The sequence below is a fragment of the Phascolarctos cinereus genome, unplaced genomic scaffold, assembly GCF_003287225.1.
Source record: "Phascolarctos cinereus isolate Bilbo 61053 unplaced genomic scaffold, phaCin_HiC Scaffold_4;HRSCAF=312, whole genome shotgun sequence".
Classification (NCBI taxonomy): Eukaryota; Metazoa; Chordata; class Mammalia; order Diprotodontia; family Phascolarctidae; genus Phascolarctos; species Phascolarctos cinereus.
Genome location: NW_027555847.1, coordinates 106,390,833 through 106,413,719, shown reverse-complemented (window position 1 = coordinate 106,413,719; position 22,887 = coordinate 106,390,833). Strand labels below are relative to the sequence as shown.

Genomic DNA, 22,887 nt, shown 5'->3' with positions numbered 1-22,887 from the left:
CACTGCAGAATCTCCAGTGACAGTGAACCCTTTGCCTCCTAAGTCAGTTCATTCCACCTTTGCACAATTCTAATGATTAAGGAGTTTTTCATTATAACAAGTCAAAATTTTCCTTTCTACAACTTCTACCCTCTACTCCTAGTTCTTCCTTGTGGGGCTGGGTGGCAGAGGTCTGATTCCTCTTCCTTGCTTGAAGACAGTGATCCAGGTGCCCTTATGAAGACAGAATAATATATTTATTACCTTATGTAGCTCGATGGCAATAGTAATTCAGTTGAAATTGTTTCTACATTTCATTTTTTAAAATCTACTGTAAATTCATGTATTTTAAATACATTTTTGAGTTGGTGCCCTGTGGACTTGTGTTCTGCATACATGTCAGTAATAATTTTTAGGCACTCATGGCACTTATGATTGCTGAATTTTAGAAAGTAGCCAGTCTTTGTGGTATCTAGTACAGACCAGTTCCTTATTCCTTGAGAAGATATATTAGATGTGTGGTGATGTGATCTGTGATTTTATTTGAGATAAACATAATTAATACTGACATTTTACTTATTGTTTGTTTGTTTAGGAATTGAAAAAAGCAAGGAAGGCCTGTGAACAAGATAAGGAGTGGTTAATATACATTAATAAAATTCTTGAAGGACAGGTATTTCTGCTTTTTGTACTTTTTATATTAAAACTTTATCTTAATAATTCAAAGCTTTCTTTTATTTAAAATAGGATTTCTCTTGTTCTGTAATATTATTAGTATCTTCATGTTATTTTAGTTGTATTAGATAAGGAATTATTATGCTAACAGAAAGGAAAGTTAACCCTATTTGTAATTGCTAATTTAACATAGAGGGTCTTGGCAAATGTATTAATTAAATTAGTGAGTTGACCTATATGTTTGGTAGATTGAAAAGGATCTATTCCTTAGACCTCTTAGGACAAGAGATGCTTTATTATGTGTCTTTAAAGTTAGTAGTTGATATGGACACCTGAGGAGTTCATGAGTCTCAGTGACCTTTTACTATGGACCTGTTTCCAGTCAATTCATGTTTTCCTCACAGCCAGACAGCTGTTTATTACTGTGTCTTCCCGCATTCTCTACAATATTTTCTACTGAGACCTCGAGCAGCTTGTTAGTGGGAAGTAAATATTGATTTGGCATCCTGTCAATGCAGAAAGAATGAAAAAATTTCCACCAGAGGCCCCTCAAACATTTTCCTATCGACATTTTCTGGGCAGAGTGGAAAGCTGCATAGAGGATGACAAGGCTGAGACTACTTGAAATCCCTGAGGGGTCTATTGAGACTGCTGCTGTGACCTGTGTGATACTTTTTCTTCTCTTTCAAGTATTTTTTTAATACACACATAGTCTGCTGGGATGTGCCCCTCTTGTAAGTGATCAAGGGCAGTTTATTGGCAGGTGAGAGCCCTGCTTTTCTAGTCATAGTCAGCCTCTGTTTTGACATCACTCACAACATGTAATGTATTCTAAAACTTTTCCTTATACTTCCTGCTCTTATCTTGATTTTTGTATTAAAAGTAGCCCATGAAAGAAGAAAATAGTTAAAAGACACATGCTAAAGAATTCAAATGATTTCTGTTTGCAAACTAGCTATTCAAATACTTTACAGATATTTCCATTTTACAATTCAAAATATTATTAGTAAATTATAGAAAAGAAATTTCTTTTAATACTTGCAAAATGCTATTCGTTGGCCTGGTTTGAGTAATTTCAAAAATAAGTAAAACATGATACATGCAGCATTTATGTTCATAATATTATTTTTATAAACCCAAATCAGTTGCCTCAAATAATACCTGATATTACTGAAGATCAGCCATTTCAATAGATAGCATGGAGTGGTGGAAACAACACTGTATTCATTGGAGGTCTGAGCTATGAGTTCCAGTCTTGCTTTTACCATTTGCTCCCATCTGACCTTTTGCGAGTGATATGTAACATCTCTCAATCTCATCCCACATCTCAGAGCCACATCTGAGGCTTATTGTGAGAATCAATAGAGAGAGTGTTTATAAAGTGTTTTATTAAACCATGCAGTTATATGCATAGGGGTGTATTTAAGTGCTCAATGGCAGGTTCTCGAGGTAGCATGAAGAAATAGCAGGTATTTGCAGTCCAGGGACCCAACTTCACATCCCAGCTCTGCTACTTGTACCTGTGTGGGCAAGTCACTTAGCCTTTCTGGGCCTCAACTCCCTTATCAGTAAAATGAGAGCGATGGCCTCTCAGATCCCTCCCTATTCTAAATCTACAAGCCAGGATTTTTATATTTGCCAGTTCTTCAAAAGTGACTTTAGAAATGGCTATATCTACTTCAGATTTTCTTACAGGGTAGTGAATAAAAGTGAACTGAATAACATTTAAAAATATTTTACTCTTGTTAGTATGGCTATACTTCTTTCTATTTTGGAATTCCATAAATAGAAATTATATTCTAAAACATTAAATTTAAATATTACTTTTTTATAAATTCTAATTATACTAGAAAATACCTTTCTTGAATGATATATATATTTCATATACATGTACAAACTTGAGATCATCCGTTTTTCAGGCTGCTTATTCTGTCCAGATAATGCCCTGTTGAAAATTGTAGCAGACCACTTAATACTACAGCTTGATATAGGGTCTTTTTGTGCCACTGAGCCTGGATTCTCGAATGTAATTGCCCAGCAGTATTGATTTAATTGCCTCGGTTTATTTGTGGACTCCTAATTATTGACTGGAGGTAAATTTAATGGAGCAGCCTTTATGAACACTGGGAAACCGCTGCTGTTGCTGTTATACATAATGAACTGCATCATATCCCTTTAGATCATTTTTCAGGCTAATTTTATTCCACTGCGATAGTACGATAACATTTAAAAAGTCAAAGAGTTTTTATTTTATTACTGACATAGGTGGTTTTTCTAATGTGTTAGATTTGAGGTGGCAGGTGGAGTGGGAATATAGGCTTCAGAGTTTTCACTTGAATGCCACTTCATAATTATACCCAAGAGGAAAATCTATAAAATATAACATATCTCAGTTTTACCAGACTTCTCGTTCTACTCCTCAATTTGTGTTTGTCCAGAGTTTTAGAAAAGATACCTCTTTTCACACCAATTTTTCTGAACCTTAGTTCAGCTCTGGAATTTCAAGAAGCTAAAGAGTTATAATCACATGCCTGCCATCTAGTTTATGATTCTTTTCCAGATACAGTTCTCATACTTGCATTTATATTATCTTCAGTCTATGGAAAAAAGTATGCTCATTGTCCAAAATAATGTACTTGTTAATTAGTTACTGAGTGATGCTTAAAATATTATTGAAACATTGAGGTAAAAACTTTGATGTCATTATGATTGTTTACCCAGGCACAGTGAAGCAAAACATTAATAGATTATTATTTTGCCAAAATAAGAATCTGCTACCAAAGAAAAAAGTTTTCAAATGAATTTTTAACTGTTCTGTTTTCACTTTCTGAATTTATCATATAGCTGAGAAATACTTCAATTCACTTTATGCCTTATGATTTAAAAGTGCGTGATTCTAGGAAGTTGGCTTGGACTTGGGTGTTATTTTTCATTATAAAGTATTGAGTATTAATCCATTAATTTGTTTCTGACAGTCTATAAGGTGCTTTGTGTGTGTGTGTGTGTGTGTATTCACTTCAGTGAAAATGTGTACTAATAAAATACTCATTTGAAATTAGAAAACTGTTCTACTTTGTGTCCAGTGCATTAGTACACATTAAAATAATACTGAACAGTGCTCTGTGAACAATATGACATCTGAAACTAAAAAATCTTATATTTTACAATGGATGCAGAAAATACACATGCTTAAATAGGGTAAGATGGATATCAGCTTGGTAATTTTGATTTGTTAAATTTTTTAAACTAGCATGAATGAGCTTTTTCCATATTTCATGGAGAAAATGTCTGGGTCCATGACCAATATTTAATTAAAAATATCTATCTCACTTTTCATTTTTTTAAATTTAGTCATGTCTTAACTTTAAATATTCATGAATTTTGTTTTTAAATTTGTTGTGCTGATTGTAAATGTCTTTATAATTTTATTAGAAGCATGGACTTATTTGTTTTAACTAGTTAACACAATACATTGTGCACATCTGGTTCGCTATAAGTAAACCTACATCAGAAATGGCCACTAAAATATATTGGTCTTTCTTCTGTATTGGGAATTTGGTACTCGAAACAAGATTGTGATATTCTTTTCCTCAGCAGGGTCTCAATTATTTGCATTTTGCTTTCTTTTCTCCTCATACTTACAGGTTTCACTCAATCATCCATAATGTTCATTAATACAAAAGAAATGTATCATTTTAAAAAAATGAATAAAACACTCTGAATTTATCTGGAGATGAGTCATTTTACAGACTTCTGTAAAATACAATTTTACTGCCTTCTTCTGAGACAGAACCTGTCACAGCCCCACTTTCACTTTCAGGGTGCTATTCAAGTTCACAAGACACGTGTAATGATTAAGAAGGCTAAGGAGAAATAAAGGAAACCAAATCCAAGAGGCAGAGAGGATCTTTTGGCCAGGTGCTATATCGTATGAGTTATGCCAAGTATAAATAGGAACAGAGCCAACAAGCAAAGCAGAAGCTGGTCTTCCAAGGAAATCCACAGATAACTGACCTATTTCAAAAGAGCTCAGCAGTAGGAGGATGGAATGCACTGGTTTTTAACCACATTAGCCTAACTCAGAAGGGCCGCTGAAGCAACTAGGAAACCTTCTCTGTTTTGTAGCCAGCCTCAAAGTAGAAGCAGACAGAAATCTGACCCATGTAAGTCAAAGTATAAATGAAAGTCTGAAGATGAAAGCCAAAAACATACACCAGACATATTTCAGAGGACCTAAGCAGAGAAATTGAATGATGACACCATTCAACATTTTCTTCAACATTTCCCAGTTCTACACCAACTTTTATCAGTGTTCACCTAGGCCTACTCAAACACATTATTGGTCCATTGGCAGTTGGTTTCAGACCAAACAGCAGTGATGTTTTCAGTCATATCAATAATTCCACATCTGATGGTTTTCTGGCATTCACTAATTATACACATTTTATATATGACCCACAGATATGCAAGCTGATAGGCGGTATTTGCCTATATGCCATTATAGCTTTTTTCTTTGGGCTACACAGTTTTCCTGTGGAAAACAGTTACAGAACAATTGTTCCAATAATCCTTTTATTAACATTACTACCATGGTTTTTTTTTCCTTTTACTCTAAGATGCCATCTGGCAGCTCAGTAACAGCTATAAGTAAAGGAGAATTTGAAGTGTCTTTTCTTGAACCCAGAATACACAGTCACTTCCCCCAACTCTGTACCCAGGGAATGTGTAAGTTCTGCTTAGGAGTCAAAGTAAAAGAAAGCTAGACAACTGCCTCAGTCCTCTGGGACTGAACTTTTACAATACACCTTTATTTTATTTGAAATTTGGGGAACCCAAACCTTAAATATACGTATATTCAAATATAAGTATCACAAAGGAATGTCCTGTTTTTTAAAATTCTTAATAATTGTACCATGACTGGGCCGTAAGTATATCTTTGCAATAGTTATGCACAAACGATTTGCTAAGCAAATATAATGTAAAAATCTAGGGGAAGACTTTTAACTTCAGAGAAAAAAAATACTTTTCAAAAATGGAATGGAAAGGCATTTCTTAAGCACTTGCTATATGCCACACACTTTGCTAAGCACTAGAGATACAAATGAAAAGACGATAGCCCCTCCTCTCAAGGAAAATATATCCTAACAAGTCTGCTGGTGTTAGTCCATTTGTCAAGAGTTTTCATAGCACTGGTTTATAAAGATTTCATGACAGATATTTAGCCTACTTCAGCAGAAAAAAAAAAAAACCTGAAGAACTTAAAAAGCACTATTTGCATGTAGTTAATGGGTTAATTTCACATTATTCTTACCTGTATGTTGAAGCAGACTTGGTAAGACTGTTGCTTGTTTACATTTCTGCCAGACTTTTTGTAAGCAGTTCATTCCTATTAATTGATGTGTATCTCCTTCCAAAGGTAGATAAAACTATCCTTACCTTCTCATCCTGTTAAACTCTTGACCTTATTCCCTTAAGACCTCCACAAGGGATCCACCCAATGTTCTGGGTACCTTCTTTGGATCTCTTTACTTGTGTGGATACCACTGTCATTAAGTTATTCCTTACTTTTATTTTGTGACCAGATCACATGACCAGTTACAGGACCAGGTTCTACATCTCTGTGATGGCATCCTTTCTTGCTTCAATTCAGCAAAAATCATTTCTCTTCTGCACTTCTGTTGCATTCTACTCACACCTTCCATCTCTCCACAGCTCTTTGGGTAATCCTACCTAAAAAAAGTAAAATTATATTTCTCTAAAAATACCCAGTGATTCATATTTCTCACAATTCAACTTAGTCTCACTAACTGGGTCTGGTAAGATTTAACTATTTCAGATTAGTTCAGCAAAATTCTAAAGGCAATTAAAGACATTTTTAAGTCTATGCTTTGCTTTATTCTATTACTAGAGATAATCGAGAGTTAAAATATTTAAATTTGAATTATTGGCTGCTCTTTCATTAATTATAGGTTTATTCATGTAAATGATTTTATTTTATTTTCCAAGTGTTTCTTGCCTTTCCAATGTTGTTTGTGAGCTTTTTCCTTTTTTCCCCTAAAGTGATTTTCTCATTTTTGACACCACCAACATTATGCTCTTTGTATTCACCAAAGGCAACCCTAGATATAGAACTACAAAGTTCCCATTTAAGAAAATATAATTGAATTACATTTCAAAATCATACTGAGGTCATCTCTTTGTTCAATCAATCTTTCACTTTTTTTTGGTGAGGCAATCAGGGTTAAGTGACTTGCCCAGGGTCACACAGCTATTTAGTGTCAAGTGTCTGGTCTGAGGCTGGATTTGAACTCAGGTTCTCCTGACTCCAGGGCCAGTGCTCTATCCACTGCACCACCTAGCTGCCCTCACTTTTTTTCAATTATATTAGTAATACTTTGTTATCAATGAATGACTAGAATAAATCCCTTAAGAATCAGCTACATCTCTGTGCTCTTTCATCTTCTCTAATACCTAGTAGTAATAAAAATAATTACAATACTTCAAATTACTTTGGGGCTTTAAGGTTACAAAGCACTTTTCTCCCATCAGCCCTATGAATTAAGTAATGTAAATATTTTTATTCATATTTCCATTATTGGATACATCTTCTTCGGAAAATATACAGAATCATTGAACTTCACAGACCAAAGGGACTCTCTTGAGGGGATGGCCCTCTCATTCCTGAAAAAGAATTCCTTTCCTCTGCAACATACTCAACAAACTTTTTCCTGAAGGCCCCTAAAAACAGGGAACCTGATCTATCCCCTAACAGCCTGTTGCACTTTGGGCAAACTATTGCTACAAGTTCTACCCTGTAGGACCAAGCAAAACAATGTTAATCACCCCTTCACATGGTAGCTGTACATGGAATCTATCAAATCCGAGGATTCTTAACCTTTTTTATGCCTCTTTGGCAGGATGGTGAGGCCAAATGCATAAAGCAAAATGCATAGGATTGCAAAAGAAACCAATGATATTAAATATACTTATCAAAGTACTTTTACCACCTGAGTTTACAGATTACTCAGTTTATTCACAGACTTCTTTTGGGGGGGGCAGGAGGTTATCTCAGGTTAACCAACTCTGATTTAAGCCAAGCTGTACACTAAAGGAATTCTTACTATCTGATAAAGTAATACTTGATAAGTTGTCATCTAGCTTCTGCTTAGTAGCAAAACTCACTACCTACCCAGGAAGACCATTTCATTTTTGATAGCTCTAATTGTTAGGGAGTTCTTTTCCTGATATCAAATATAATTTGCCTTCAGAAGCTTCTATCTATTGTTTCTGGTTCTTCCTTCCAGGCCAAATAAAACAAGTTTAATCCTTTTTCCACATAACATTTCAAATACTTGAGCAAAGATATAATTTGTCCCCTGAGACTTCCCTTCCTCAGGCTAAAATTCTTTAGCTCCTTCAGCCCATCCTTATGTGATAATGGGGCTGTTATTGAGCTTACAATCCACTAAGACCTTCTTATCTTTTTATTCTGACAATGTATCAAAGTGTGCATCTCCATCTTCAACTTGTGAAGTTGATTTTTTGAGCCCAAGTATAAGACTACATTTGTCTTGGTTTAATTAGATTCATCCCAGTGTTTTAGCCTGTCAAGATGTTTTTTAGATCTAGCATATTAGCTATCCTTCTCAACTCTGGTATCTGTACATCTTATAAGCATGCTATCTGTGCCTTTATCTAAGTCGTGGTAAAAAATTTAAGCAGCACAGGGCCAAAACCAGGTCCTATCTTGCTTATCTATCTGTTTGAAAACATCAGTTTAGTTGCTGAGCTCCTTATATATTGCATCTTCAAACAACTGGCTCAGAGCTGGGTTCCAGCCCAAACTTAAGGTGATAATCTAATTAAATTTCCCAAATCCCTGTTGAGTTTTATAAAAAATGACTCTCTAGGGATAAAGATACTGAGGCCCCCATTCTCTAGAACAAATTCATTGTCTTTCCTGATCTTTTAATATGTAGCTAAATTAGGGGCAGCTAGGTGGCACAGTGGATAGAGCACCGGCCCTGGATTCAGGAGGACCTGAGTTCAAATGCGGCCTCAGACACATAACACTTACTAGCTGTGTGACCCTGGGCAAGTCACTTAACCCCATTGCCTAGCCAAAAAAAAAATGTAGCTAAATTACTCAAATCTTCAGATTAACTTCCAGATATTTCCTTTATGCCTGAAAGGATTTGACCCTGATATTTAATTGTCTCTATCTTTATCCCATCAATTTTGCTAAAGTCTAAATTGGACATATCTTTGCACAGGTATCATCCTATTTTATAAAGAAAAAAAAAACCAAGAGAGGACTTGACACTCAGGGTATCCCAGTTATTAAGTATGAGAGCTAATATTTGAATTTACATCTTCTATGGTCCAGTGCTTTCTATTACACTGTCTTGTCTATTACAGTTCTACCTGTTACACTTCCCTCTTGCCTTCTCCATTACTTTGACTACTGTATTCACAGAATTGTATCACTGTTACTTTTTATTTAAATTTTTTTCTTTCCCAGAATTTGGAGCTCTTCTTAAAGAGGCCCACATCGGATTTGATAATACTTCTTCATAATTTCAGAATAACACTTTAAAAAAGCATAATAAAATTGTGATTATTATTAACCATTTAATTTGGATTCCTGGAAGGCAGAAACTGTTTTGTATTATAACACTAGGTAGTAATGAGTATCAAAGAAGACAAAACTCTCTGACAAAGATAGTTCCCTGACATGTGTGCTACTATATGAGTCTCAACACTTCATAGGAATATAATGAATTAGATTGGAATAGACTGGATGCTGGTCCTAGGTTCTGCCATAGTGGTAAAAGTACTGTAGCTGAGTCTTAGCTTATTCAGTATATCAGATAAAAACATATAACCAATCATTTCCCTATTATTTCAAAACAAGTAATCTCTATACTTTAATTGTTGTTATGTATGGTGATCACTGAAGGAAATGTGCTAAAAAACAAGTCTCTTCCAGTCCCTTAATTTACAGAACAAAGAGCAGTATCACTGGGCTAAGATGGAATCTAGGTACAGTAAAAATTGTTCTCAGTGAAGTGGAATGGAAATCTTTTCTACTTACAAATTGTCCCCAATATCCCATTATATCCAGTGACCACTTTTGTTTTTGGCCTTGACAAAAAGTATTCTTGCTAATCTATGATACTTTAAAAAAAAGTCTGCACCATTTCTATGAGTAGCTTTATTCCATCAAAGTTTATAGACTTTTAACAATGTAATCATAACTTTTTAACTTAAAGAATGTCTTGACCTGACTTTTCTTTGCCACTTATAATCAATTACAAGTGCTCAGCCTAACCTTGCAATTTGCTGTTAATATTCATTATAAGTCATGAAATAGTTATTGTAAGTGCTTACTGCCTACAAGAGACTGTATTAGTACTTTGTGATATGGAAACAGAGAGACAAAATAGAAGAAATGTTGGATTGGAGTCAGTGAACAGAAATCCAAATCCTACCTCTCTTCTTTACAATATATAAAATGAGATGGTTGGGCTAGACTGTATCTACATTCTCTTCCAGCTCTAAATCTCTTATTTCATGATACTATGAGAAGTAATATAGTCCCTGATTTCAAGAAGTTTGAAATCTAATAAAAGTAATGTGTGCCCACAAATATATATGCTGTAAAGCCTAATATTAGAAAGACAAAGGAGAGATCTAACATTGTTCTAAGAAAATTTGGGGTGGAAAAAAGTCACTTTTAACTAGAAGGACTGAGTAGGGCTACAAGGAAGAGGTAGCACCAAAGCTACACCTTAAGAAAGAGGATTTCAGTAGGTGAGGATGACATGGAAGTATATTACAGGTATGAGGAGCAATGCAGAATATTTGTGGTTGTGGAGAGGAGAGCAGACAATGTTAGAAAACAGAATGATAGAATTGTGAAAGCTGGCAAAGACCAACTTCCATCTCATCTATTCCAGTGGCCATCTAGTCCAACCTATATCCCAAAGGAGTCCCCACTGACACACTCCTGCCAAGTGGTCATTCTGCCTCTTTTTTAAGACCTCCAGGAAAGGGGAATCCACCTTCTCTTGAGTCAGGCCCTTTCACTTTTAGACACCTCTAATTATTAGGAACTTTTCCATGACATCAAGCTTCTACCCCACACATTCTAGTTATACTTTCTGGGACCAACCAAACCCATTCTGATTTCTCCTTCATGTGATATCTCTTCAAATATTCGAAGATAGTCATTACATTTTCACTAAATCTTCTCTCAGATAAGACACTCCACCTCCTAACTCCAGGCATTTTCACTGGCTGTCCCTCATGCATATAAAGCTCTCCCATCTCATCTCTGCCTCCTTGCTTCCTTCAATGCCTAGCTAAAATTCCACCTTCTGCAAGAAGCCTTTTCTGATTTCCTTTCATTTTGGTGCCTTCCTTTTGTTGATTATTTCCAATTTAGTCAGTATTTATTATGTGCTTATTTGCAGATAGTGAATTACATATTATTTCCCCCATTAGATTATGAGCTCCTCAAAGGACTGTCTTTTGCCTTTCTTTGTATCCCCAGCACTTAGCACAGTGACTGGCACATAGTAGATGCACAGTAAATATTTATTGACTAACCAACTTCCCTCCAAGCTAAACATCCCTAGTTCCTTCAACTGATCCTCATGTGACATGAACTTAAGACCCTTCAACATCCTGGTTGCTCAGCTCTAGAAACTTTCTAGCTTATCAATGTTGTTCTGAAATTGTGGGCCCAGAAGGCCCAGAAGGAATGAAGTCTAGTGTGAGCAGAGTTCAGTGGTGTTGTCACCTTCCTATACATAGAAGCTATGCCCTTCCTAGTATGGCACAAAATTGCATTAGCTTTTTTGTCTGTGTCACCATACTGCTGACTCATATTGAATTTGACTGAGATATTTTTTGGAATAACTGCTGCTAACCATGATTTCTCTATCTGATATTTGTAAAGTATGTGACATATTTATTGTAATTGAATTTATCCAGCCTGGTGCTATAGCCTGTCAAGATCCTTTTGGACGGTGACTCTGTCATTCATTGTGTTATCTTCTCTCTCCAACCCCCCAGCTAGATGTCACCTGCAAATTTGTTGAGCATACCATCTATCCCCTTGCCCAAGTCATTGATAAAAATGATGAACAGCGCAAAGCCAATCACAAATTTTGGGGACATTCCTCTAGGGACCTGTGACATTGTCACTGAACCATTAACAGTGACTCTGAGGCTGGTCATCTGAATGTCTGGAGTCAATATCTAGCCTATATGTCTCCATCTTTTTCCCAAGACTAATGTGAGACATTTTATCAAAAATGTTCTTAAAATCTAAAGTAAACTATATCCATAGCATTCTTTTCATCTACTAGGTGAGTTATCCTGTCAAAAAAAAAGGAAAGGCTTATCTGGTGTGACCTGTTCTTTTGACTCATCATTTCCTTTATAGTAATAATAGCCAGCATTTACGTAGCTCTTTAAGCTTTGGTTTGCAATGAAGTTTATAAATATTATCTCTTTATCTTCCCAACAATCTTGGGAGGCAGGTGCTATTATTATCTCCATTTTACAGGTAAGGAAACTAAAACAGACAAGTTAAGTGACTTACCCAGGATCACATATCTAATAAATATCTGAGGCTAGATTTGGACTTAGTTCTTCCTGATTCCAAGTCCAGTGCTCTATACTCCTTAGCTGCTTTTATTTGTATGAAATAGTTAATGATGATACCCTGGTTGAAAAAAAACAACTATGGTTTAAAATTTAAACATGGCTTTCTGTTCTGAAGCATCTATTTTGAAGTTTCAAGACCAGTAGCTTCAACCCAAAGGGCCTTAGCACCAGCAATTTTGAGTTTGGCTGACTTAGGGTCAATGGGCTTAGCAGTTTGGAATTGCTGGGCTTGGCCTTAGAGTTGGACTTGGGAATCTTGGCTTTGGACTTGGGGTTCATGGGATCAGACATGATATCCTTGGGGGTCAGCAGCCTTAGTAGCCTTTAAGTTCAATAGATTTGACAACCTTAGTGTCACTGGTTCTGGCAACCTTAGAGTCATGCTTGGTGACCTTAGGGCCAAGACTTTAGTGCAAACTTTTTGCTGGACAATTGGTGGCAGTCTTAGGGCCAGTATATGGTGTTGACCTTAGAAACTTTTGGGCGTGGTGATCTTGTGCCTACTCAATAAACTCCAGCAACTCCAAATCACCTCCAGTGACAAATGAAAAATCCTGTTTGGCATTCAAAGACCTTCATAACCTAGCCGCCCCCTACCGTTCCAGTCATCTTACACATTACTCTGTGCCACAACTCTTTGATCCAGTGACACTGGCTTCCTGGCTATTTCTACAAAAAAGATACTCCATCTCCTGACTGGGGATTTTCTCTCCTATCATGCATGCATATTCGACACTCTCCCTCCTCTCTAACTACTAATTTCCCTGTTTTTTTTTTAAGTCCCAGCTAAAATCCCATCTTTTACAGGAAGCCTTCCCCAACTGCTCTTAATCCTAGTGCTTTCCTATTTATTTATTTCCTATTTATTTCCTATTTATCCTGTATATAACTTATCTCTCTCTACATATATTTGTTTGTTAAATTGTAATCCCCTTGAGGGCAGGAACTGTCATTTGCCTGTCCTTGTATCTCCAGAACTTTGCATAGTGCCTGGCACATACACGATTGACTGACTGCAGAGCTTAGACTTGGGAACTTTGGGGCTAAGGGTCTTGAGTGATGGCTTCTGCTCATGTACTGATGGCTTTGTCATTGTTGGCATCTTCTTCTGCAGTCCATTCTTAGACTTCTTAGCAAAGCACATGTTTCTCAGAAACATGGGTTTATGCTCTAAATCACTAATAATTGGAGAAACATAAATTAAAGCAACTTTGAGGTTCCATCCAAATACTATCAGACTGGCAAAGATGACAGAAAGGAAAATGACAAATGTTGGAGGGCTGTGGGAAAACAGGTACACTAGTGCACTGTTGGTGTATCTGTGGACTATTCCAGCCATTCTGGAAAGTTATTTAGAACTTTTCCCAAGAAGCTACCAAACAGTAGCAGTATCAGTGCTACCTATTCCAGGACTATAGCCCAAAGAAAAAAATATATACCCAAGTAGTTATAGCATGTGTTTTCATGGTACCCAAAAATAGGAAACTCAAAGGCTGGGGAATGGCTAAGCAAATTATGTTATATGAATGTAATAGAATATTATTATGTCATGAGCCTTGATGAAATGGATAATTTAAGAAGAAATTGGGAAGACTGTTGGATGCAGAACAAAGTGAGCAGAATGAGAACAGTTTATACAATGATAACATCATTATGGAGTAAAATAATTCTGAGGAAGATGGAACCAAGATATCTGAGTAGCAAAAAGAAGTATAAGGAGCTCTCTCTCTGCCAAAAAGCTCAAAACAAAACAGAACTCTTCCAAAAGATCTAGAAAATATGCCAGTCTGAATCCTGATGAGGAAATTCAAGAAAAATAGTTGTCATTTTTTTTTCCAGCCAAGATGAGTATAGGAGATATGCAAAGAGGTCTGCAGATACTGAGGATTAAGCATGGACAAGAGGCTGTCATATTCAGAGAGTCAGAGAGAAGCAATGGATCAGGGGAAAAGGAGGTCCTATACCCATATGAGGACATGTCATGCAGCATTTGGGAACAGGTTCTAACTGGCAGTTTTGTCACTCACTACCCAAATCCAAGTCACAGATAGATAACAGAGGGCACCTATCCCTAGGGGAGGTATTACAGGGTGATGAGCAATAGAGGGTCCTGGGTTGTGTGCCAATAGATAAGCAAGTTATGAAGCAAGTTCTAGCAATGTGCCTTGAACCCCATGGGAACCCAGGAGCAGAGCAGGGTCACAATTCCAACCTCTAACCCAAACTGAATCCTGCAGAGAAATAACCAGGGCAAGAATTCCAGATTAATGAGAAGCTTTCAGTTCTGTCACTCTGAACCAGTAAAGCTTTCTGGCCAACTGATAGTGGCTGACTCCAGCAACAATCTATAGTTGCTCAGACCCAAACCCAGGTCGGGAACTCACAGAGTTCCGAATGGGGGAAGTGACCAGATTTGCCCTGAATCAGCCTACTTTGGGAGCGTTGATAGTTTGCAGGCATCCAGTTTGAGCTGTCCCTGATGTAATAGATTAGCACAATACTTAGTAGACCAGCCCAGACTTTCTCTTCAGAAGTACACAGAACCTGCCTTTAACATCAATTCCAAAGTCAGGAAATAGGCTGAAATAATGAGTAAACAAAGAATCCCACCATAAAAAGTATTATGGCTCCAAAGACTCAAAACACAAACGCAGAAGGGAACGACTCAAAAATATCTACAAGCAGAGTGTCAAAGGCAAAAAACAACACCTCGGGCAAATATCCAACTAGAATTCCTGAAAGAGATAAGTGTTTTTTAAAAAAAAATTAGAATTTTTTATAAATTAAATTAGCATGATAGAGGGAAAGAATGGCAAAAGAAATGAGATCTATGGAAGAAAGAATTGGAATGGTTATTGACAGAGTAGCATAAGAGGTACAAAATCTTGCCCAAGCAAGAAACTCCCTGAAAATTAGAATGGAACAAATAGAAGCAAACAATTCAATGAGATAATGAGAAATGTTAAAATAAAATCAAAAGATAGAAAAAAGAAGAAAATGTCTCAGCAATAACAACTGACCCGGAAAACAAATCAAGGAGAAAAGAATTTGAGAATGAATGGTCTACCTGAAAGCTATAACTAAAAAAAAAAAAAAGATCCTCATCATAATATTTCAAAAATCTTTTAAAAATATTTTATTTCATTCAAATTACATGTAAAAAGAATTTTTAACATTTGTTTTTTAAAATGTTGAGTTCTGAATTCTCTCCCTCCCTCCTTCTCCTCTCATCTCATTGAGAAGGCAAGCAACTTGATATAGGTTATACATGTGCAGTCATGGAAAGCATATTTCCATAATAATCATCTTGTAAAAAAAAAGACGAAAAAAAACCCCAAGAAAAGTAAAGAAAGTTTAAAAAAACATGCTTCAACTTGTATTCTGACTCTATCAGTTCTTTCTTGGGAGGTGGATAGCATTTTCATTGTAAGTCCTTCAGAAATATCTTGGATCATTGCATTGCTAGGAATAGTTAAGTCATTACAGTTGATCATCATACAATATTGTTGTTACTGTGTACACCGATCACTTCTGCTCACTTCACTTTTCAGTTCATGTAAGTCTTTGCAGGTTTTTCTGAAAGCATTCTGCTCATCATTTCTTATAGCACAATGGTATTCTGTTACAATCATATACAGCAACTTGTTCAGCCATTCCCCGTTGACGGGCATCCCCTCACTTTCTAATTCTTTGCCTCCACAAAAAGAGCTGCTGTAAATTTTTTTTTTACATATAGGTCCTTTTCTGTTTTAAAAAATCTCTTTGGGATACAGACCTAGTAGAGGTATTGTTGGGTCAAAGGATATGCACAGTTTTATAGCCCTTTAAACGTAATTCCAAATTGCTCTCCAGAATGGTTGGATCAGTTTACATCTCTGCCAGCAGTGCTTTAGTGTCCCAGTTTTCTGACATCCCCTCCAACATTCATCATTTACTTTTTTGTCATATTAGACAATCTGATAGGTGTGAGGTGGTACCTCAGAGTTATTTTTTGCATTTCTCCAATCAGTAGTAATTTAGAGCATTTTAGATAGCTATGATTTCTTTCTTTTGTCTGTTCATATCCTTTGACCATTTATCAATTGGGGAATAACTTGTATTCTTATAAATTTGACTCAATTCTCTATATATTTGAGAAATGAGGCCTTTATCAGAAAAACTTGCTGTAAAATATTTTCACAGTTATGATTACTGTGTATTCCTCTACATCCTATTTTTCCTGTTTATCCTCTCTCTCTCTCTCTCTCCTTTCACCCGTCCCTCCTCGAACATGTTTTGCTTCTGACTATCCCTTCCCCAAATCTGCCCCCTTTTCTATCAACCCTCTGCCCTTATCTCCTTCCCCTCCTACTAACTTATAGAGTAAGATAGATTTCTGTACCCATCTGAATATTTATGTTATTACCTCTTTGAGCCAATTCCAATAAAATTCAAGCATTGTCTACCATCCCCAATCTTTTCTTCTACTGCAGAAGTTCTTTTGTGCCTTTTATGTGAGATAATTTACCCCATTCAACCTCTCACTTCCTTCTTCTCCCAGTGGAACTCTTGTTTCTCACTCCTTTATTTTAAATTTTATCATCCCATCATAATCAGCTCACACCCATGTCCTTTATCTATGTGTATATGTACACTCCTTCTAACTTCCCTAAATGATAAAATTCTTAGGAGTTTACAAGTATCATCTTCCCATGTAGGGATGCAAACAATTTAACCTTATTGAATTCCTTGTGATTTCTCTTTCCTGTTTGCCTTTTTATGCTTCTTGAGTCTTATATTTGAAAGTCAGATTTTGTATTCAGCTCTAGTCTTTTTCTCAGAAATGCTTGAAAGTCTTCTATTTCATTGGATGTCTGTTTCCCCCCTGAAGGATTATACTCAGTTTTGCTGGTTCAATGACTCTTGGTTGTAATTTTAACTCCTTTGCCCTCTGGAATATCATATTCCAAGCCCTCCAATCCTGTAATGTAGAAGCTGCTAAATCCTGTGTTATCCTGACTGTGGTTTCATGATATTTGTATTGTTTCTTTCTTGCTGCTTGCAGTATTTTTCCTTAACCCAGGAGCTCTGGAATTCATCTATAATATTCCTCAGTGTTTTTATTTTGGAATTTCAAGAGGTATTCAGTGGATTCTTTGTTTGGTCATGGCTTTCAGGTAGTCCAGTAATTTTTAAATTATCTCTCCTTGATCTGTTTTCCAGGTCATTTGTTTTTCCAATGACATATTTTACATTTTTCTATCTTTTCATTCTTTTGATTTTGTTTCATTGTTTCTTGATGTCTCATGGAGTCATTAGCTTCCACTTGTCTAATTCTAATTTTTGAGGAATTATTTTTGTCAGTAAGCTTTTGCTCCTCCTTTTGTATCTGACCAACACTACTTTTTAAGGACTTCTTTTCTTCAGTGAATTTTTTGCGCATCTTTTACCATTTGGCCTATTCTGTTTTTAAGGTGTTATTTTCTTCATTATTTTTTGTGCTTCCTTTCCCAAGCTGTTGACTCACTTTTCATGATTGTCTTGCATCATTCTAACTTTTTTCCCCAAATTTTTTCTCTGCCCCTCTTACTTGATTTTTAAAATCCTTGTTGAGCTCTTCTGGGAATTCTTTTTTGGAGCTAAGACTAATTCACATTTTTCTTTGTGGCTTTAGATATAGCTGTTTTGACTTTGCTGTCTTTTGAGTTTGTATTTTGATTGTCCCTGTCACCATAGTAACTTTCTATGGTCAGCGTCATGTTTTGTTTGTTTGTTTGTTTGTTTGCTAATTTTTTCAGCCTGTTTCTTCACTTTTAACTTTTTGTTAAACTTGTGCTCTTCCCCAGGGTGAAGGGGGCACTGTTCAAAGCTTCGGGTTTTTTATGCTGCTGTTTTTAGTACTAGTTAGCCTACAAGTTTTTAGTTCTTTCATGGTGATATGATCTAAGGAGAGGTGTGCTCACTGCTTTCCTGATTTGTGCTCTGGTTTGTGAGCCACTACTAACACTCTTTTCCACCCTGGAACTGTGACCAGGGCCCTGGTATCTTTGCAGCTACATGTTTTAGTGTGCTCATGACCCTCTTTGCGCTGGAGCTGGGACCTGGAACCACATATGGACAATGCAACAGAGTCCTACATCCATTGCCAGCAAAGGGTCCTCTGCAATTTGTTCTGAACTGTTATCTGACCCCCGTACTGTCTGGGGGCTGAGAGCTCCTGAAGCCTTAGCTGCCGATTCAGTTACCCCTAAAGCCTGCTGTGGGTTTACCATGGTACACTCTGCGCTGAACTGTGCTCCACTCTCACCTCAGTGAGACAGACCTTTCCTGCCAATCTTCTAAGTTATCTTGGGTTGGAAAATTGTTTCACCTCATCCTTTTGTTTGTTATATCACTTCAAAATTCATTTTGAGATGTTATTTTATAGTTGTTTGTAGGGGAATTTGGGAGAGCTTAGGCAAGTCCCTGCTTTTACTCTGCCATTTTGGCTGTGCCTTTATATTTCAAAAAATCTTAAAAGAAAACTTCCTAGAAGTCTTAGAACCAGTGGGCAATATGGAAGTAGAATTTGCCAGTTATCTTTTGAAAGAAATGAAAACTTGGAGAAATTTTATAACCGGAATCTAGAACTTCTGCATCAAAGAAAATATGCTGCAAGCCACCAGAAGGAAAGAGTTCAAGTTCTGATGAGCTGTGGTTAAGCTCACACGTGATTTAGAAGACAGTACTATTTAGCAGACAGCTTAGAATATAATATTACAGAAGGCAAAGGATATAAGCTTATGTTCAAGAATAATTTACCCAGCAAAACTGAATATAGTGTTACAAGGAGAAAAAGTACCTTTCATGAAATAAAGGTATTCCTTCCAAGTACTCCTGATGAAAAGACTAGCTTCCTAGAAACCTTGAAGTTCAAACACAGGAATTAAGAGAAATATAGAAAAGGTTAACACGAACAAATAATCATAAGGTACTAACAAGTGATAAAGTGCATACATTCTGTTATGAAGAGATAATACAAGTGTCCCCTCTGAACCCTATCCTTATCATCGAGGGTCACAGAGGAAATCTAATTAGATAAAGTCTGGGAGTGTTTTTGTTATATCTTGATGATCTTAAAAGACGAGTAGAAAGAGATTAGAGAAATGCACTAGGGAGAAGAGAAAATAAAGTCGGGGAATTTATCTCACGTAATCAGGTGCACAAATAAAAGTCTATATAGCATGGAGGAGAGGGGGAAAGCAGCTGACACTTGAACCTTTCTCAGCCTAACTGGTCAAAGGTGGGAAAATATGCAAACACATGCATGCATATATGCATAAAGTGAGTACAGAAATATGTTTTGGTAAACTGGGAAATAGGAATGAAAGGTGAGAAGAAGGAATTAGAGAAGGAGGGAATTATTAAAGGAGAGATTAGTCATGAGCAAAGTAAACTCTTAAGGACATGCAAAAATATTTATAGTTCTTTTTCAGGTGGCAAAGAATGAGAATCTCAGGCCCATGAACTGGGGAAAAGCTGAACAAGTTGTGGTATATAAATGAGATAGAAAACTATTGTGCTATATAAAAAAAATGAGGAAGGGGACTGTTTCTGAGAAACCTAGCAAGACTTGTTTGAACTGATGCAGAGTGAAGTGAATAGAACCTGGAGAACAATTTATTAAATTAAAGACTTGGGAACTCTGATCAGCGTTATTAACTAACTACTGTTCCAGAGGTCTAATGATGAAACATTCTACCCATCTTTTGATAGAGAGATGAAAGACTCAAAGTACAGAATACACACACACATGCACCCACAATATACATATACATATATATGAAGATATTACATATACAAATGAATGTATGCATAATCATTTAAAAGTATTTTTCAAGTAACAAGTTTTTATGTTTTGAAAAATAAAAATAATTTAATTTTTTTAAAATTGCAATGACTAAAGCAAAAGAAGGTACTTGGGGTCAACCCCTTTCAGAGAATCTTATCTCTTTCACCTGAGTTTCTTGATGCCATCTCTGCCATTTATGGGACTGGTTGTAGATGGCATGGTTCTTAGACTAGTCCATAATTACATCACTGCCTACACTATCAAATACTCTGTGAACCAGAAGAGACAGAGAGTGAGAGAAGAAAGTGGTATGACCTGTTATTGATGAAGCCGTGTTGGCTCTTTGCGATTGCTACTTCCCTATCTAGATATGCACCAACCATCTTTTTAATGATCCAGTTAAAAATTTTCCCAGAAATTGAAATCCGGTTCTTACTAGTCTGTTGTGTTCAGGTTCTGTTCTCTTTTCTTTATTTGAAAATTGGAACAATATTTGTTTTACTCCATTCTTATGTCACCTCTCATATTTTCCATGGTCTTTCAAATATTGCTGATGATGGCTTAGCAGTCATATCTGCCAGTTCTTTCTAACCTGAGAATGTCGTTCATCTGGTCCAGTAACTTAAATTAATCAAAGGCAGCTAGTGCTTTCTTACTACCTTGTTATATAGTTATCAACTTCTCCTAGTCATTTTTGTTCTGTTATTTCCAATGTAATGTTCAAATAGCAAGCTGTCTAGTTTGGCTAGAATGTATAGTATATAAAAGATAGTTGTATAAAATAAGTCTTGAAAGTCACATTAGAGTCATGTTATGGAGGGCCTAAAAATCAGGCTAAGAGGTTTGCATTTTAATCTGTGGTCAGTACAGAGTCACATAATATCTTTGAGCAAGGAAGTAAATATATAAATATATGCATTAATATGACATATGCTAATTAAGACATACTGTTGTTTATTCATTTCAGTCACATCTAACTGTTTGTGACCCCATTTGGAGTTTTCTTGGCAAAGATAATGGAATGGTTTATAATTTCCTTCTCCAGCTTACTTTACAGATGAGGAATTGAGGCAAATAGGGTTAAGTGACTTGCCCAGGGTCACACAGCTAGTAATATCTGAGTCCAGATTTGAACTCAGGAAGATGAGTCTTCCTGTCTTCAGGCTGACACTATCCATTGCACCACCTAGTTGCCCCAGTTAAGACATTATTATGACCTAAATATGCTCATTAAAATACTTACTTTGCTAGCTGGCTGGAGGATAGATATGAGACAAGAGAGACTGGAAGTAGGGTTACCAGTTATGAAGTTTTTACAATATTCCAGGCAAGAGCTATTTCTTCTCAGAGCTTCTCTATTTCTGTTGATGGCAGACCATTCTCCAAGGAATTTCATTTAGTCATTTTTGATCTGTCCCCCTCTCACTTCCCACATGCAATCAGTTGGCAAGTCCTATTGATTTCTACTGCACAGTGTGTCTTGCAGGAATTTCCTCTTTTTGTTTATACTGTCATTACCCTAATTCAGATCCTTATCAGCCCTTATCAGGGAAAGGAGAGGATGGGTAAGAACACAATGGTTTTAAAAAATGGAGGATAAATGAGGGAGTTCAAGATGAATAATCTTAACTTTTTCAATAATATCAAAGGCCAAGGTTTTCTTTTGTTTTGTTTTTTGGGTTTTTTTGGGTGGAAGGAAGGAGTTGGAGAGAGTTTGGAACAATTGCTGAGGGGAATGTGCCAGAATCAATCCATTGAATAAACGGGTTGCCTGCAGCAGTAACAGCTGTTGTTCAGCATCATATTAACTACCTCCATACCCTCCTGCTGATAAACTAATACAAGGGTTTTTTTTCCTGTTATGTCTGTGATTGGAATAAGTTGAATGTACTATGAAGGACAACAGCTGTCATTATCTTATTCCCATCTTGCTATTAAAGCTCAGAAAGAAACAGTCTTAAACCAAGTGACTATCCTTTTCTTTTATAGTTAATGTTCTATAGACTGTTTGGTAGGTGGATAAAATAGTTGCTTTTGTAGTTCAGTGAAAGTAATAAAATGCAAACTGCCCCCAATCCACCCACCCAAGACTCACTGAAAGCATCTTTGATACTAGCTTAGAGGGATGGATATGATATGTACTTTATCCTGTTCACATGTTATTTTATTTTCTTATGCTACATCTCTATAATTGAAAGCTTTTCAGTCTATATACACTTAAGATTAGGGGTATTTTGTATCACAACATCTATTAAAATATTATTTTTCATTTTTATGGATTAGTATTATATCTGGGGCAATTATGAGAAACAGCTCAGTCTTAGTTCTGTTCTCCTGAGTATTTTGAGGTCTGTGCTTGTGATATATAAGCAGTGTGGTATAGTAGCTTCAAAGCTAGCCTTGAAGCCAGAAGACCTGAGTTTCAAGTACCACCTCTGACACATGTAATTTGCATTACTCTCTCATTTAAGCTCCCAGTGCACTAGGCAACTCTTGAAACTTTTAAGTTGCAGAGAAGGTGCTTGCCTGCAGTAGCACCCCCCTGGAAGTTCCCTACGTTAATGAAAACATAGGCATAGGTCCAGTCTGCGTCCTGGTCCCATTTCTTACATATGGGTTTCTTGTCAGTCTGTGAAACCAGCCAGCAAACTTTTGATCTATAATTCTAGATACGAAGTCATATCTTGCTAAATATTGAACAGGTACTTTCCAGTCTTCAGTGATATGCTAAGCAGTTTCTACCATTT

The 22,887-nt window shown here is 36.3% G+C and overlaps 1 protein-coding gene across 1 annotated transcript in view; it reads left to right on the top strand.

Annotated features, from left to right (window-relative positions):
• CNTLN (centlein) overlaps positions 1-22,887 on the top strand; it is a 471,389-nt gene that overhangs the window by 421,182 nt on the left and 27,320 nt on the right. The window contains 1 exon segment of the mRNA XM_078152483.1: positions 575-652. Within this exon segment, the coding sequence (XP_078008609.1) occupies positions 575-652 (78 nt within the window).